At 37.6% G+C, this 18,383-nt stretch overlaps 1 protein-coding gene across 8 annotated transcripts in view; it reads left to right on the top strand.

Annotated features, from left to right (window-relative positions):
• The window catches only part of IPCEF1 (interaction protein for cytohesin exchange factors 1), a 171,897-nt gene that overhangs the window by 135,468 nt on the left and 18,046 nt on the right, over positions 1-18,383 (top strand). For all 8 annotated transcript variants that reach the window (XM_005608172.4, XM_023632939.2, XM_005608171.4 and 5 more), the window contains one exon: positions 5,553-5,925. In XM_005608172.4, coding sequence (XP_005608229.1) covers positions 5,553-5,925 — 373 coding nt within the window. The remainder of the gene's footprint in view (positions 1-5,552; positions 5,926-18,383) is intronic.

The following is an 18,383-nucleotide window of genomic DNA, read 5'->3' on the forward strand; positions in this document are numbered from 1 at the left end:
ATCCTCTCTCACGCTTTCCATTCCCACTGCCACTGCCTAGTTGGGACCTGCATCAGCTCTTGCCCACGTTGTTGAAAGAGCAGGCTCTTTTTCCCTCTCTGTCTCTAATCTCTCTCTCCTCTTAAAAATTGCTTCTGACTTGGTCTTCCTAAAGTGCACTTCTGATAATGTTGATTCACCTGCATGAGACCTCCTAATTAATTCTCAACTAGTTTGCTTGGTATACAAGGCCTCAGGGTTTACTTCCAACTGCCATGACAGTCTTCTTGCTGATTCCTCCTTTGTCACCAGCCCAATAAACTGCCTGCTATTTCCCAAAAGCTGTCCAGACTTTCCTGCTCTGGCACCTGTATTTGTAAAGTTTCTCCAATTGCAGGAACCATTCGCTCCCACCCCAATTCTGCCTTCTAAATATTTTTCAAGGCTAATTCAAATGTGACTTCCTTCCTTAAAGCATTCCTAGTCCTTTAAATCAGGATAACCCTGCCCCCTTCTGAATTCTTTATATTCCTATAGTGCATACGGTGCATTGTTTTTGGCACTGTTTTTAAGTTATCATCTGCCTTGTAGATGTTGTGTGTCTGGTTTATTTCTCTGATTACTAAATTCTTAAAGTCAGAGGCAGCATTGAAAATCTTTTTTTTTACCCAAAACATTTATAGCTATGCCTAATATTTAAAGCTCAATAAATACTTAGTTAATGAACTAATAAATGGGCAAGTAGGTGATGATTGTGACTTTATCCATGCCCTTCACAGATTTGTCACTCTAGAACTAGTTTTCCCATGTGAACTAGAAACTTACTACTCTACATGTGTCCGGTGCTTTCATATGGCTTTGAGAAGGATAATTTCATTTGACTCTCACTAAAGTCCTATGTATTAGTTTTACAAAGAAGTCTGTTTCCAGAGAAGTAAATACAACTGTCATAAGTAACATTTGCTGGCTCAAATTTACCTTTTATAAGAATATTTTTTATGTTATCTCATTTGCTCCTCTATATAAATCTGAGTCAGTCAAGCAGGAAGCCAATACAGTTTTTTGTGTATCAACCATGTGCCAGGTACTGTTACTGCTTATCCCCTTACGGGATGCGGAACTGAAATAGACAGTGTCTCTTCCCTGGAGCATCTTAAGTTCTAAGTTGAGGAAGAGACACAGTTAATTTGGAATTAAAACAGTCTCAAGTACTGATGAATGCTATGAATAAGATGAAATAGGGTGATGTGCTTGGAAGTTGCTGGCGTTGACGGTAGAAAGGATATTGCTTTGTCTATGACCATCTGGGAAGCCCACTGAGGATGTGATATTTGAATTGAGATCAAAATGGTGGCAAGGAGGCAGTTAACCAAAAACCCACAGAGGGAGCCTTTCAGGCAGAAGGAACCAGAGATATGCTCAAGGGAAGGAAAGAAGGCCAAAGAGGCTGGAAAGGAGGTGGGGGTGGGGAGTGGAAGGAGATGTTGCTGGAGGGGAAGGTAGGGGTCCATGTAGGCCTTCTTAGCAATAATAAAGACTATGGCTACTTTCCTACCTGTGATGGGAAGTTATTAGACGATTTTCAACAGGAAAATATTGTGATCTGTTTTATGTTTTATAAATACTCCAGCTGAGGTTCAGAGGATGGACTTGGGTGAGGAGGGGGTGAGCAATAGTGGAGGCAGCAGTCAATACAATAGGACTTGGAGGTAAAGTGGCATCTGCAAGGTCACTTGGCTGCTAAGGATGGGGATGAGAAGTATGCCCAAGATCATGCAGAAGGTCAGTGACAGATGGGGTGAGTGTACTATACAAGGTCTTCAGGTTTTTAGAGTAATGCTTCTATTAGCATATGGTAGAAATACAAACACAGTACTTCCCAAGGCTTAATAGCAATTGACTAATTTGCTTTTATTAATATGGCCAATAAAAGGAAAGAAAAGTTGCATATTTTCCTTTTTTTCTAATTTGGTTTTGTTATGCTTAGTCTTAAGTTATTCCTGTATTTTTTTTTCTCATATACTTTGACTAATGTTGCTTAAGATTTATATGCTGACTTATTTCTTCCTAATTACAGATTTTTGGTGGCCATTTTAAATTATTTTTCCCCATGTCAAACTTGTGTTTTTAAAACAATTCAAGGAAAAGTATTTTAGAGCTAATCAGCATTTGAACTAAGCTTCTTCGATGAGTAAAAATGTCTTATACAGAAAATGAGAAAAAGCAATATTGTTTTTAATTTAATCATATACATAGTCTCTTCATTAAAACTAAGTCTTGGGGCTGGCCCCGTGGCCGAGTGGTTAAGTTCGCGCGCTCCGCAGCAGGCAGCCCAGTGTTTCGTTGGTTCGAATCCTGGGCGCGGACATGGCACTGCTCATTGGACCACGCTGAGGCAGCGTCCCACATGCCACAACTAGAAGAACCCACAACGAAAAATACACAACTATGTACCGGGGGGCTTTGGGGAGAAAAAGGAAAAAATAAAATCTTTAAAAAAAAAACAAAACAAAAAACTAAGTCTTTAAAATGTCTTTAATTTTATCATTAAAAAATAAAATATTTAAAACACAAATGTTCTGGAATGAATGAAACGACATGCAGTTGTTACTCCCTGATAAATAAAATAGTAATTTTGTTTGAGATTATGAGAACGTTTTGTAGGAGTATTCGCATCGCAATCAGTAAGTCAGCGCTAGATCCTGGAATTAGGTTAAACCATCCATAGCAACTTTACAGAGAATTTCAGGAGAATTTTACAGAGAATCTTCTTTTCAATAAGAGACTGAACCACTCTGGGCTGTTTTTCTTCACATAGCTGGCTCTCTAGACCACTCTTTGTTGGCATTAATTTATTACCAACTATGTGTCAGGCACAAATACCAAAAATGGAAATATAAAGATGATTAAAACAGCCTGTTCTCAAGTAACTCACCCAAAGTGATAAACCAGTCCATCAGCAATTACTGAACATATTAGTTAACAAATAAAATGCTATTCCATCTGGTATAGTAGAACTAAGCCTGGGAGCACCAGGCAAAGGTACCTCACCCTGAGGACACTGGAGAAGGCTTCCTGGAGGAGCTGGCCCTTGAACTGACACTCAGAGGACAGGCTTGTGTTAGCCAAGCAGGGGTTGTGGAGAGGAGAGACTGTCAATCCCTTCTACCTTCGTTTGACTTGCAGTGGGAAGTTTTATGAATATATGACATGGATGGTTCATGCAATGCACTGAGCTAAAAGTCCTGTGTGACTTGTGGCTATTGGTAGCTACAGAATGGTAGAAATAATGGACTTTGATTTAGCACCACAGTATTTATAAAGCACATTTCCACACTGAATCCTCTGCAATGGCACTCCAGGTTCACTTCCATTTGTGTTTAGTCAATCTCTCTTCTTATGAAAACTCCCTCTGACCTGACAAGCATCATCTTTTTCTCATTTTCCTTTTCTTTCTCTCTAGTTCTTCTCTTCAGTCCCTTTTATTTTTTGCTTACTCTTCGTTTTTCCATTTAAAAATCAAATTTATAGATGTTATGTGGTGCTAAACAAATGGATTCAATGCATTTGCACTGTGTTTGAGCAGTCCCACCAAAAGGAAACACTGCACAGAAATTTCTGATGCTCATTGAATATGTCTTTCCTTACTTGTTTAAGCAGAGTTTTGAGGTTCAAAAAGACTTATGGAAAGGGCAACAGCAACTGCGTGCACAGTTTTTGCTCAAAGAGCCTGTTTTGCTACATCAAATAACAGTAGTATGAGCAGGAGCAACAGGAAAAGCTTGCGCTTGGTCTCTTTTCAGAAAAGGAAGCTGATCCCACTGAAGCCAAGTTTTACTAAAATAGCTCACAATAGGGGAACAAGTCAAGACTGGGCCTGAGTGGGTATTTTTGTTGGTATTTACTTTGTAGATCCTGCTAACGTGTAAACAAGTCTTGGCATTTATTTGGACAGTTTGGGGATGTGCATTACCTTCTCCAGATACCTAGAATTTTATTTAGTGAATTTCAGATCTTCGATCTCTTTGTTGTTAAATGGTCTGAGTTGCCAAGCTTGTCAGCACATTCCTGAATGGAAAGTTCTCATGTTTGCAAATATGTGATTATTAGGAAGATGTGTGTGATGAATTAGCATCTTAACTAGATATTTTAATGTCATGCTACTAAAAAGTGGATTTATTGATTATTTGAAAATTCATTTCTCATATTCAGCCAACACACTTTCGGTAAATATTGGCTTTTTTCATCAGAGCTCAAAGCTTAGAATTCTTGGGACAATTCTTGAGAACATGTTGGTTTGGATCCAAGGCAACCCTTCTGAGTTAGTTTGCAATGATTCTGAGGTTTAATGGAGAGGATTCTAGTTTGCTGTTTGGCTGCCTCTCTCTAGCAATTCACTGCCTTGGAGTTTTGAATGCTTGAAATTGATAGGAGTATCCCCTAGGATGACATGGCAAAACTGACCACAAAATGCCTTCTCTGTCTTATCTGCCATTGGAGATATAGGGTGACCCATAGGGCACTGGTGTCTAGATTTTTGGATTTTATTGACCAATAAAATTAAAAATGGAGGAACAACATATAGTTACCAAATCTCTGTTTTGCTATGCAAGACATTAAAAAAAATGCCCAAAAGACAAAAACCATCAATATTTTCCAAAAGAAAGCATATGTTTTAACATCAAAATGTAACAAGAATAAAATCTCTGAATAAATGAAGTCCTTCCCAAGAGAGGATGATTGGTGATTATTACATTGATATTTTCTCCACTGACTGGTGAAAATTTTGCTAAGGATTGTCATTCATCCTTGAATTTTATGTTAGAAACTGCTTTAAGCCTTGAATTTTATGTTAGAAACTGCTTTAAGAAGATCCTACATCATCAACCCGCTTCTCATAGTCTGTGGTGCAGTTTTTGCTTTCTCTTTAATGAATTAGGAGCCTGCAAATGTATTCTTGTCTTCTTTGGTGAAAGTTTATTAAAATTTTCATTATTGAAGAGTGAGTGAGTTAACATTATTTCACCTGACTATGTAGTTATGAGCTGATACTAATCACGTGCTAAAGAATGTGTGAAAGGTATTTGACGGTTTAAATGTTTGTGCTCTGCTCGTATCACTGGTCTCCGCTCAGTTAATATAATTTTGCTTCCTGTCTGGCTTCAGCTTTTGCTTCCTTTCTCTGGATCACCTTTCTCAAGAGTTTTTGCTTAATCAGTGAGAATTCAGTGACAGATTGCAATCTACTTTTTTTCAAAGTATCCTTCGGTATTTCAAAAAATTCCCCCAAGGGGTCTTTTAAGTTTCTGGAGAGCATTAAAGAATAGGGTAAATCATGACATGGAGACTTTTCAGGTCCTGGAACAGTGAATACATAGTTATACAAATGGGTTTTGGAAAATGGCAACCTAATGCCTGCCATACAGATATAAATATCGTACATTTTCTTTTTGACTCATATCATTGGCCACTTTTTGAAACGCTGGGATACCTTCATTGAAAATGAAAAGTAGAGAATGTTGGCTTAATCATGATTCATTTTATTCTTTTTTGGTTTTATTTGTGAAAAACAGTCTGCACAGCAGTCATCTTCATCTTCACCCAAACTGAGTGGAACATCATCTTCTTTCTCTTCCCGGGAAAATACAATAAAGACACCCAGCAGTCTGTCTTCCCCTTTACCTAAAGAAAGACAGTCTTGGATCGACCTGGTTAATAGTTCATCTGCTGCTGAAGATGTGGGACAATCTATAGCATTTGCTGTGCAGGTTCATTCACTGGCACCCTGTGAGGCAAACAGTTGCAAGGCCCTGGAAAACAGCTTTTCCACATCAGAAAGCGAATTTTTGAACTCTTTATCTAGTGACGACACTTCTTCACTGAGTAGCAACCTGGATCATCTTACTGTCCCGGATAAGCCTACTGGATCAAAGACCATGGACAGAGGTAAACCAAGAAATTGTTTATTTTTCTTTGGAGAATGAATATTCGTGTGTGGATGTGGAACTCTAATATGTATATTTGTAAAAAGAATGTTTAAAGTCATGAATGATGATTCAACAAGTAAACAGTCAAGTGGGGCTAGGCCCAAGAGCTGCTTCTGTAGAGGAGTTTGCATGTGGAAACCTCCAGCTTCAAGGCCGTTCATTACCCACTGTAAGTGTCATTAACCAAAATGCTTATGACTATGTGCTCACAAAATACTGGTACTTTTCCACCAATCTGAGGGAAAGCTGGGCTCTTTTTTTGGCCCTATGTACTATGTTTTGGAGCTTGTGGCGCTTAGATCAGGGTTCTGAAGACTGATGTTTATAGCATCACCTCCATGGTTCCTAACAAACATGGAGCAATGACCTAGCCTTGACCATGACAGCAGAGGAGGTCTGGGTCCTAGCTAGTCGGCTCCTGAAGATGCCCCTGTGGTTAACAGGAACACAGACAATTTGCATACACTTTAGAAGGAAACATTAGAACTTTTAAACACAAAGGGGAGCACAGCTTGTGCCTTTGAAAAAAACTTTTTAAGTCATAGCAAAGGAAAAAGTTAATGGAGTGCGGAAATTAATAATGTGAGCTTTCTTAATAGTCTTTGATGATTGATCCTTATGTTTTATTCAGACTAATTTCTTTCATTATTAGTTTTCAGTCAAGATGTTTCTTTTCTGATGGTCTGTGCCTTATTCATTCTGGTGTAAAACAAGCTTATCTAATAGAAGATACTGAGCAGTGAGAGAATGATGAGTTTGGTTTACATTTTTTTAGCATACTATTAAGAGGAAGTTGACCAGCTAAATTTCCATGATACCTAGCCAGAGTGGCCCAGTGACATAGATGACTACTCTCTCCTTTGCCTTGGCCTAATCAGGGAAATTTCCGTGAAGTTCCCAAATTTTCAGATAAACCTATTACTTTAATATTTAATAACAGAGTAATTGAGGCCAAGGATTATAGTTGCAGACCCAGTTTTGTGTGTGTGTACAGTATTTTAAAACATGTGAATTTGAATGCTCAGCCTAGAAACTATTCTGGAAGTCACCCCAGTTGTCACCATTATCTGTTGCCTTACCCGAAGATGCTTCACACAGTTGAATTACCTGCCTGTCCTCTGATGCCATTTTCATTTGATACCCCTAATTTAGGCCAACGGTTTACTTTACATTAGAAAAAGTGAAGTAAATGAAGTCATTGGCAAAATAACCTATTTCTAGAGGTCAATGATGTGGGATGGGAGGAGAATGGAAATACCATTGAGGAATCAAGTGGGGATCAAGATTGGACTGCGAGAAATGGAAAACAGAGACTCAAGTTGGCCTCAGGTTTATGCAGTGCTGTCATGTAGAAGAAGTAGTGGACTTAATTTGTATCTTCTGGAAAGTACAAAACTGATGCAAATTTTGAGGTCAGTGGTGCAGGTAAAAGGAAGTAGTTTTAGGTTCAGCACAAGAAACTTCTTTTTAATGTTGAGAACTGTTCAAAATGAATAGGCTCCTTGGAAAGTAATGCATTCCATGTCATTAGAGGTGTTTACTCGTTCTGAGATAACCATTTTCATTGGGAATTAATTGCATGTTGCATATTGATCATAGTTTTTGTTCTTATGCAGATATGCTGAAGAGAGAATTTAAATATCTTGAACTAGGTGGCCTCTAACTTGATACTTAGAAGATCCTTCCAGATATAGGACTGATGGAGCTAAAGAAAGTAATGAAAAATATCACATCTATTCTTTTCCTGATAAAAACTCTTACTTTAATCCTTGGACCATAAATAGAACTAAAAAGTTTCATGCATGCATACACACACAGAGACACACACATAGCACCCCAGGATAAGGATGGCTTCAAAGGCAAAGTAGAGAATAAAATTACATTTGCATTTTTTTCCTAAGAGATAACCCTGCAGATTGAATTTTCCTTTAGGACAAATAACCTGAGAGTCATGGGAAGATGCAATTCTGGTCCATTTCTAAGTGTCATTCTGGGAATGCATGTGCTGTAGAGCCTGGCTGGGTCTCAATAGCTCTTTTAATCTAAGAAGAAAGGAACCTGGTTTTTTAAAATTTTGAGTTAAGTGTAGAATAGCCAACGAAATCTGTATACTTCTTCAAACAGCTTGACATGAAGGTATTCTTCTTGGTAGACAAGAAGAAAAAATAAAAATATTTTTCCCTCACTGATTTGTCGGCAGTTGCCATATGTTACAAGATTTTTGCTGATGATTTTCTCTTGCTGCTGGGGATTTGGTTAAATTCCCAGAAGAGTTAAACCGCATAAAGTCATTGCTATGGAAACAGCACCCCAGTCTTTGCTTGTGTTTGCGATGGCTTGCTCTTGAGTTGATCAGATTGTGTATTGTGCTTTTTTTATGTGTGTGTGTTTCTGTGTTGGAGAAGAAGGTAGATTTTCATTTTTGCGACTTCTAAAAATTATTATTTTTTAGCCGTCAATTGGAAAAAAGAAAAGCCCTGAAATTCCTGTGTCTGAAATATTGTTCAGGGTGTTTTATGACAGGGATTTAAGTTTTGACATGGTCCAAGACAGGAGTTAGGATTTTAAACTAAGTCCCAGTCTCAAGATGTGTCTGCTGGAGAAAGAGGATTTAGCCTGGAAAATATTCTGAAAGGTTAATAACTGAGTCCTGAAACAAGCAGGCAGTATGTATTTTAGCCTTTTTTCTATTTAGACAGCGAGAGAAATATTTTGCAGTTGGTATGCAATTAAAATTGTGGTTGCTAGAATTTTATACTGAATTTAAATACTCTTTTAGACATTTCTCCCCTGCAGTGTAAGCTATTAACAAAATGCAGGGTGTTAATTGCATCCTATTGCCATTCTACATTGGGACTTCCAGAGTTCCAGAGCTCTCAGATTCTTCACTGAGTCTTTCCACAAACAAAGTGGGAAAAGAGGTGATGGGGTTAATGGAATGTTCATGTCAGCTCAGTTTTGCTCTATACTGTTTCTTTCTTTTGTGAGAATTTATTTGGCGCATGACTTATGCCTCTGTGATGATGACCCACACTGTATGTCTCTACTTACATTATGCTGACAATGGGGAGACGATTTTACCTATAGTTACTCCACGAATGGAGTGACTATACCCCAGATGCAGAAAAGCTGAATAACCACTAATAATATTAATACCTAATTTATGCAAATAAATTGTCAAGTACGAATGCAGCCAGAATGCATCTGGGAATCATGTTGAACAAAAAACACTTTTAATGAAGAGACAAACATGCTAGAGCGTGCATGACATCTCAGGAAAGTGACATAAATGAGCCAGATTTTAGGATTTAGCAAACATTACCAAAAATTTTATACAATCTGAGTGTGAAGAGTACAGATGCTATATTATTTTAGCTAGCTACTTCAGATGTTGCTGTAGGAGTCATGTGGCGTGTCTTTTTATGAAGCCAGAAGATAATAAAAAGAAAAAGTTGAATGCTGAACTCTATTAAATTTAGTATTATTTTTATTATTCTTTGGAGTTCCTAACATGTACTCATATACTTTGTGCTAACAGGAATACAAAGATGAGCAAGATACAATTTCTGGTCTAAAAAATTATAACATCTAATGGAGAGAGTGGGAGGAATAAGACTCATTTAACAAAAGAAAGCGGAGTCAAGTAAGTGCCACAGAGAGACACAGAGTACCTGAGGGATTTAAAAGAGAGCAGGGACTCAAAGTACAGACGATTCACATCTAAGTGATCTAAGACGTGATGTAAGTGGGAGCATCTGTGCATAGAGAGGGGAGCCATGGGAAAGAGGGATGGGAAAGAAGTTCGGATGATGTCAAATATTGGGCTAGTCATTAGTTTATTTCAGTAGATAACGGATGGCCATTTCTAATCAGGGTAATCATATAATTGGAGCTATACTTTGGAAAGGTTATGTTAGCTTTAGAATTTGGGGTAGAAGAGTATAGTGGTAATTGGAAATTAGAAGAGTTAGGAAAATTTTGTAATGCTGGGGTGGCAGTAGAAATAGGAAACAAAAGACAGACTTGAGGGGTTCCATAGCATGCCTATCAAGGTAGAGACTCATCTTGGTCTTTGTATCTCTGTTACTTAATTTAGTCCCTAGAAAATTTCCTAGTGATTGTATTTTTTGAACTATAATTTGAGAAGTGATCTGAAAACAGGAATAAACATTTGCTATTAGGAAAATCTTGAATCTATAATTGTTGACCTCAGTGGCATTGACCTCAGGCATGGATGATCCACTACCTGCTTTCTCTGATCCATGCCCAGTGGCTGAATATCCCTAGAAGATGCTATGAAATAATGCTGACTACGTTACCTGAAAATTTGTGCAATATAAGTAGGTCATTTGTAGGTCTCAGAACTTTATCTCATCTTTTTTTTAAATTACTTCGTATATCTTTTTCTGAGGCTAGGAGCTATGAGTGGAAGATGATGGGGCAAAGGTTTTGAAGATGGTGACGAGGATAATCTAGATTTTGGAGGTTTGTAATCTTAGAGGGGCAGTGACAGTTTGGAAGAAGTAGGAGAAGGAAGGAATTGGAGGTCATAACCAAAGATGAAAGATATGTAAATTCAGAAGAGAGAGAGTGTGAATAGGAAAAAGAGGATACTTTTACTCAGAGAGAAGTAAATTTACAGGTGAAGATTTTATAGGTGAAGCCTTTGAAATTAGCCGTGTTTGACATCCCTTTTAATGCTATGCTACCAGAGCTGTGTTTTAACAATAACTTTTTGTTTATATAGAGTATGGAAAACAGCACTGGGAGAAAAAGTACAGAACATTTTCATATTTGATGGTAGAATGATTTCTAAGTCAACCTAACTTGAGCCAAATTGAGGTGCGAAGGTTTATCCTCGCTGTCGGTCTGGCAGTGATGCAGAAGTTCTTATTACATTATGTGGTCAGGTGGACGAAAATGGTTTTGAAAGTTGTCAAATGTCTTCAGTTCTTTTCCTTTCTTATATCTTCTTCCTGTTTTTGATTAAATGTTTGATTTTCTTGTTCTTTTCATGACTCTTTTCATATTTACATACTTCAGCGTTTCTTTTGTTTCATAGAGATTTTTTGCTATGGTGAAATATATGGTATATATCAAAAAGTGTACATATATATAGATAGATAGATCCCATGTAGCCACCACTCTGGCCAAGAAATAGAGATTAGCCAGAATTCTAGAAGTGCTTGTGAAATCCTTCCTGTGTAACCGGAATTGGTTCATTTTCATTGCTTTATAGTATTCACTTGTTTTAATATACCACAAAAAAATATATCTACTAAGGATGAACATTTGTTTTTCCAGTTTTGGGCTCTTATGTAAAATGCTTCTATGAACATTCTTTTTTAAAAAAATTAATAGACAACTTTTTAGAGCAGCTTTAGTTGTACACAAAAATTGAGCAGAAAGTACAGAGAATTTCCGTATATTCTCTCTTCCTCTGCACATTTTCCTCTATTATTAATATCTTGCCTTAGTGTGATTTACTTGTTACAACTGACAACCAATATTGAAACATTTTTATTAACTAAAGTCCATAGTTTACGTTAGGGTTCACTCTTTGTTCTGTATAGTTCTATGGGTTTTGACAAATGAGTGATGTCATATATCCACCATTACAATGTCAGATATGATAGTTTCACTGCCCTAAAAATCTCCTGTGCTCCATCTATTCATCTCTTCCACTCTTTCCCCAAGCCCCTGACAACCACTTATCTTTTTGCTCTCTCTTTAGTTTTATCTTTTTCAGAATATCATATAGTTGGAATCATATAGTATGTAGCCTTTTCAGACTGGCTTCTTTCACTCAGTAATATTCATTAAAGTTTCCTCCATGCCTTTCTGTGGCTTGATAGTGCATTGCTTTTTATGGCTGAATAATATTCCATTGTCTGGATGTATCACTGCTTGTTATCCACTCACCTATTGAAAGACATCTTAGTTGGTTCTAAGTTTTTGAAATTATGAATAAAGCTGCTATAAATATGTGTGTGCAGATTTTTGTGTAGATACAAAATTTTCAACTCATTTGGGTAAATACCTAGGGGTGTAATTGCCGGATTGTGTGCTAAGACTATGTTTAGCTTTGTAAGAAATACCAAATTGTCTTCCAAAGTAGCTATACCATTTGCATTTCCATCAGCAATGAATGAGAATTTCTATAGCTTCACATCCTCACCAGCATTTGGTCTTGTCAGTGTTTTGGATTTCTGGCATGCTAGTAGGTGGGCAATGGTATCTCACTGTTGTGTTAATTTGGAGTTCCTTAATGATACATAATGTTGAGTGTCTTTTCATACGCTTATTTGTCTTATTTGGTGAGGTGTTTGTTGAAATATTTTGCCCACTTTTTATTTAGATATTTGTTATCTCATTGTTGGGTTCTTTGTATGTTTTGGAGAGAAGTCCTTTATCAGATATGTGTTGTAAATGTTTTCTCCCAGTCTGTGGCTTGTTTTTTTCATTCTCTTCATGAAAATTCTTATGCATGTATCATGATCCACATATGCCTGAATTTCTCTAGGGGTGTATACCTTGGAATGGAAGTGCTGGCTGTGTATATGCCTATCTTTACCTTTTCTAGACAATGACAATTGTCTCCTAAATTGCTTGCACCAAGTCATCTCTCTCCAGCCTGAGTGCTAGCTTTCAAAGCCCCACATCCTCACGAGTAATGTCGGACTTTTAAATTTTGCAAAATTGGCAATCTTGATTATCAGTTAGCATATTTTCAGATGTTTGTTTTCACTCTTTTACCTGTACTTCTTGGATTGCTTTTGTTTTCCCAACGGATTCAGAGGAGTTTATATATTCTGGATACTCTTTCGTTGGCAGTTGTCTGTATTGCCAATATCTTCACTTTTTGACTTCTCTTCATTTTTTAATGGTGTATCTTAATGAATAGAAGTCAGTTTGAATGTGGTCAAATTTATCAATGTTTTTCTTCATAGTTAATGCTTTTTTGTCTTCATCAAGTAATTTCTCCCTAGACTGATACTATGACGAAGATAACTGCCATATTCTATAAACTTTAATCCACTTGGAATAATTTTTATGAGTGCCATGAATAGGATACAACATCATCTTATTCCACATGCATGTGTAGTTTTCCTAGTATTGTTGATGTAAAATCCATCCTTCTCCCGGACATCCACATGGGTCCTCAGTGCCATCTTGGTTATAAATCCAGTGCTGTTGCTTCTAAGACTTCTGTCTATCCATTGGGCTATTTTTTCTACCTTGGCTCATACCACTCTTTTTAAAAGTGAGTCTTAATACCTGATAGGACAGGTTTTTCTACCTTGTTTTGTTTAAAGAGTGTTTCAGACACTCTTAGCCATTTTATCTTCCATACAAATTTTAGAATTACCTAGTCAAGTTACATACACATGCATACACACACACACGACACTTTCCGACTTATTTTTTAAAAGGATTGCTCTGACTCTTTTGTGAAGGACAGACAGTAGGGAGCATTGGTGAAAGCAGGTTGGTCAGCAAACAAGCTGTTGCAACTGGTGGTTCAGGTGAGAGAAGACGGTGGCTTGTCCTAGGGCAGTGGTACGGGTGGAAGATGCTCAGATGCTGTGTATTTTTCAGAGAGCTGGTGGGATTTGCTGATGTGAGGTTTGACAGAGAGAGAGAGGAGTCAAAGATGATTCCAAGGATTTTGGCCCAAAGGACTAAAAGAAAGGAGTTGTCATTTCATGAGATGGGAAAGACCTACTGTTGGAGGTATGAATCAAGAATTTGGCTTTGAACACATTAAATTTGAAACACTGCACAGAAATCCAAGTGAAGATGTCAAGTAAGCGGTTGATATATGTGTCTGGAGATCAGGGGAGGGCTTGGAGATGTACAATAGGTAATGACCTCCCACCTTTTGTTAGGTGACATTTGATCTGAGAACTGAATGGCAAAAAAGAACCTACACATGTGAACCACAGCTGGCAAAGTACCTAGAAAGAGAGAAAATAAAGTATAAGGGCTTGAGCACTGGAACAAATTTTGAGGTCCAGAAACAGAAGGAAATCCAGTGTGGCTGGAATACAGTGGGCAGGGGAAGCACAGGAAGAGATTGGAGAACTTGGTCACAGCTGGCTTATGTGGCAATTAGCAGATCCTGTAAGGTGTTTGGGTTTTGTTCTAAGTGCAAGGGGATGTTTTTGGAGGAATTGAAGCTGGGGAGTGTTATGGTGTGGTTTATATTTTTAAAAAATCACTGCCCTACATGGAAAATGGATCTTAGGAAGCTGAAGTAGACCAGTTATGTAGTTGTTGAAACAGGCTAACAGTGAAATGATGGTGGCCTGGACTAAGGTAGTAGCAATGGGGGAAGGAGCAGGAAAAAAATACACATATTTGGGATATTGTAAACATAAAATGTAAGAATGTAAGATTCATGAAATTCTTGCCTATTTTAGTCTATCTCTAGTTTCTAAAATGCACTGCCCTAGCACACAGTGGACATTCAAAGAATATTTGATGGATGAATTGAATAAATGTATGGATCAAATGTGTAGGGGAAAGAAAGGCATCAAGGATGAGTCATAAGTTTTCCAGCACATCCAGTCTCCTGTATTATTAAATATAATTGCAACTATGTAGGATTGTTATCATTTCCTGGAAAAAGGTTTGCAGGTAGGAATGTAATGGTTGTATTTAAATATGCAACTCTAAATATGTACACTGAGGGTTTTCTATAAGGCGAAAATAAGGGTGTTATGCAAGTAATTATAGATCACACTAAACTGTAGTCATAGAGATAAGGCAAATAGAGCTCCGTCTTAAAAGGTAAGAGCATTTATCTGCTCCAAGCCTTCATTTTCTGCTTAGTGAAATTGACATAGGTAACTTCTTCCTTCCTCTCGCTTCATTGTTCCTGTCCTGAAGTGGCCCCGTCCATTCCTCCGCTCCTTCTGAATCTTCCATTTTTATATTTTGCGCTCACTTGTCTCCATCACGGATCCACATGACTGATGGATCCAGCAGTTTGTGGAGTCAAGGTCGACATATTTATCTACAGTGCATTGGATTTTTATCCCTGGTTTTAGGCAATTTTCTGACTTTTTTTTTCCCATTGAAACTCCACCTCACAAATATATTTTAAAAAGAAAGAAAAACCTGGCCAAATGCCTTTTTTGTGTGCATGCCAATATTTTTTGTTTTTTTAGGATGTGTTCAGATATAGAAATTTTATGTCTACTTTAAATATTTCGCCTAATCCTGGGTGCTCATAGGATTGTAAGAATTCATTTTACGAAGAAATGGAATCTTTGTTTAAAGAATGTAAAGCTTGATGTAGTCCCATTTGTTCATTTTTTCTTTTGTTTCCCTTGCCCGGTCAGACATGGGACTTGAAAATATGCTGCTAAGACTGATGTCAAAGAGTGAACTGCCTATGTTTTCTTCTAGAAGTTTCATGGTTTCAGGTCTTACATCCAAGTCTTTAATCCATGTTGAGTTGATTTTTGTGCATGGTGTAAGGGAATGGTCTACTTTCATTCTTTTGCATGTGGCTGTCCAGTTTTCCCAACACCATTTATTGAAGAGACTCTCCTTTCTCCATCGTATGCTCCTGGATCCCTTGTAGAATATTAGCTGTCCATAAACGTGTGGGTTTACTTCTGGGCTCTCAATTTTGTTCCATTGATCTGTGTGTCTGTTTTTGTGCCAGTACCATGCTGTTTTGGTTACTACGGCTTTGTAGTATATTTTGAAATCAGGAAGTGTGCTACCTCCAGCTTTGTTCTTTTTTCTCAGGAATCCTTTGGCTATTCGGGGTCTTTCGTCATTCCATGTAAATTTTAGGATTCTTTGTTCTATTTCTGTGAAAAGTGTTGTTGGAACTTTGATAGGGATTGTGTTGAATCTATAGATTGCTTTAGGAAGTATGGACATTTTAATGATGTTAATTCTTCCAGTCCAAGAGCACAGAACATCTTTCCATTTCTTTGTGTCTTCTTCAATTTCTTTCAACAATGTTTTATAGTTTTCGGTGTACAGATCTTTCACCTCTTTAAAAAAAAAAAAGCAAATGTAAAGCTATTTATGAGATGCTTGGGCAGTGGACTCAACCTAAGAGTCTTTCCAAAAATCACTGCCAAACAATGCAATATTAACAAAACAAAAGAACAACATTAAAGATCGTGCAGTAAACTGTTCTTATCAGTAAAAGGAATAATACAGTAGAAGAGCATTGAGTTGGCTTACTTAACAGAAACATCAAACACCCAAAAGAAAATAGGTACATGACTCTGGCAGAGAAGGTAAAGTTAATATAGAAAAATGAGGGGAATAAAAATGAAACAACTGCTCTTCTCTCAGACTTGAAAGAGCACAAGTAAAAATACTAGCTTTATAGTTGGATGCTCTCTCTCAATCTGATTTCTCACTGGTACCATTTCTTTTGTCTGCCATCTTGTTTTGTTTTAATCACCTCTCTTCCAACTACCGTTCTCCCAACTTTGTGTTCTCTATTTCTAGGCACTTAGACCTTTGTTTTACGCAGGGCCAGCTTACCATGACTGTGACTCTTACCTTCTGATCCTGATTGGAACTGGTTTGTTATCCCCAGGTGCTCAGTTCAAATGCCCAAGCAGAGAATCTGATTATCCAGCCTGTGTCTTAGGTTGCTGGCCAGCTTGTAAATTTCCTGTCCTAGGTTCTGGTCCCTGTGGCCCTGTGAAAACTGAGTTTGAGGTATAAAACCTGGGTGCCTTAGAAGCAGAGGCTCTGAGTGGAGATTTTTCCTTTGGAAGATAGAGTAGTGGGAGCAGGGATCTGAGCCTTGGCCTGTCCAGTCTAACCAGCTACCATCTGTGTATTGCCTGATTTGAAATCTTCTTCATTGAGCATTATTCAAAAGAAAGCACATCAAGTATAATTATAGTATAGCATAGTGTGCAAGGCTATGAGCTTTGGTCATAACCTAGGTTTGTCTCCTTGTGACTTTGGTCAAGGGTTTCTATCTTTCTATGTCTTGACCTTCTGTCCTTTATATCAGGGTTAATAATACTTTCCTCATAGGGTTGTTACAAAGATAATGAGATAATGTTGGTGTAGCAGTTAACACAGTGTTTGTCGCATAGTAAAAACTCAGTACCTGATAGCTATCTTTCTGCAGCAGACGCAGAAATAGGTGATCTCTGCCTCAAAGTTATACTATGCTAATGTTCTAGCTTAGTACTATCCTTACTGTTAAAACGAGTCGTCCAGATTTATCCTTGTTATATAATTTAAATTTGTCATTACGATCCTGTTTTTTGCTACAATATGATGTAGAGTTATCAGAATCACTAATTAAAGGAAGCCTGTAAAATACTTTTGATCTTTTGGCATCAGGTGCTATAATAAATAACATTCATAAAGTCTTAAAGGCTATAGGTAATGTCCAAATGACTATGCAGTTATTTCTTCTCTCTGTAACAAGTGCCTTCCATCGTCTTCCTTTTGCAAACACTTAAAACATCGTACATGAAACAGGGAATACTGTTTTCCACCTAAGCTATTCCAAGTGTTTCATGTTTGGGAACTAACATTACCTTCCTTGGGACATCATTTAGACTTTTCCAATCTCAAAAAGGTTTCCTTTCAAATTCTGATATGAAATATAGTATATGAGTTCCCCTCCGGTCTCCTGAAGCCAGCATTTATGTTCTGAAGAGAAAATAAAAACCACATTCTAGAAAGCACAAGGAAACACCAAAAATAAGATAGCGGGGGAGGCAAAGTTGAAAATACAGCATTTAAAGAGATAATCTGCATACAGTGTTCTCAACAGCCAAATTCTGGACCTACTGGAGCATGCCTGTCCTGTCAGAAGCAGACAATAGGCTGGGATACGTAGGAGGATGAGAAGGGAGTAGCACATTCATTTGACATAATCTTGGAAAGGAGTGAACTTCTAACCATTAGTTAAATCTTGTTTTGTCTCGTTTGCTAATGTCACCAAGAAAGATCTTATTAAAAAATCAACAACACCATTCCTCTCTTGAGTCTAAATCATTGGATTGTTGACTTAAGTTTGGGGAAAGTTTGCTAGCCTTGCGACTCAGCAGTTCTGGCATCACCTAGGAGCTTGTTAAAAGTTTAGAATGTCAGCACTATCCCAGACGGACTGAGTCAGAATCTGCATTTTAACAAGATCTCTAGATGATTGTTTGCCTGTTAGAGTTTGAGAAGACTGGCTTAGAAGCCCACGGGCCTACACAGTGTGGAACTGAGCTTTTACTCTTACTTCCATCACTGATTTACATCTTGGAAAGGTCACTTACTGGTTTTCAAGAATCCCCACTTTTTTCTCATCCATAAAATAAAAATAGTTTTTATCTTCCTTGGCAAACACAGGGAGGCTAGATGAGATAGACTATAAAGTGCCTCATGTGGTGAAGGGAATTAAAGTCCTGCTATTTTATG

The sequence above is a fragment of the Equus caballus genome, chromosome 31 (genome assembly GCF_041296265.1).
Source record: "Equus caballus isolate H_3958 breed thoroughbred chromosome 31, TB-T2T, whole genome shotgun sequence".
Lineage (NCBI taxonomy): Eukaryota > Metazoa > Chordata > Mammalia > Perissodactyla > Equidae > Equus > Equus caballus.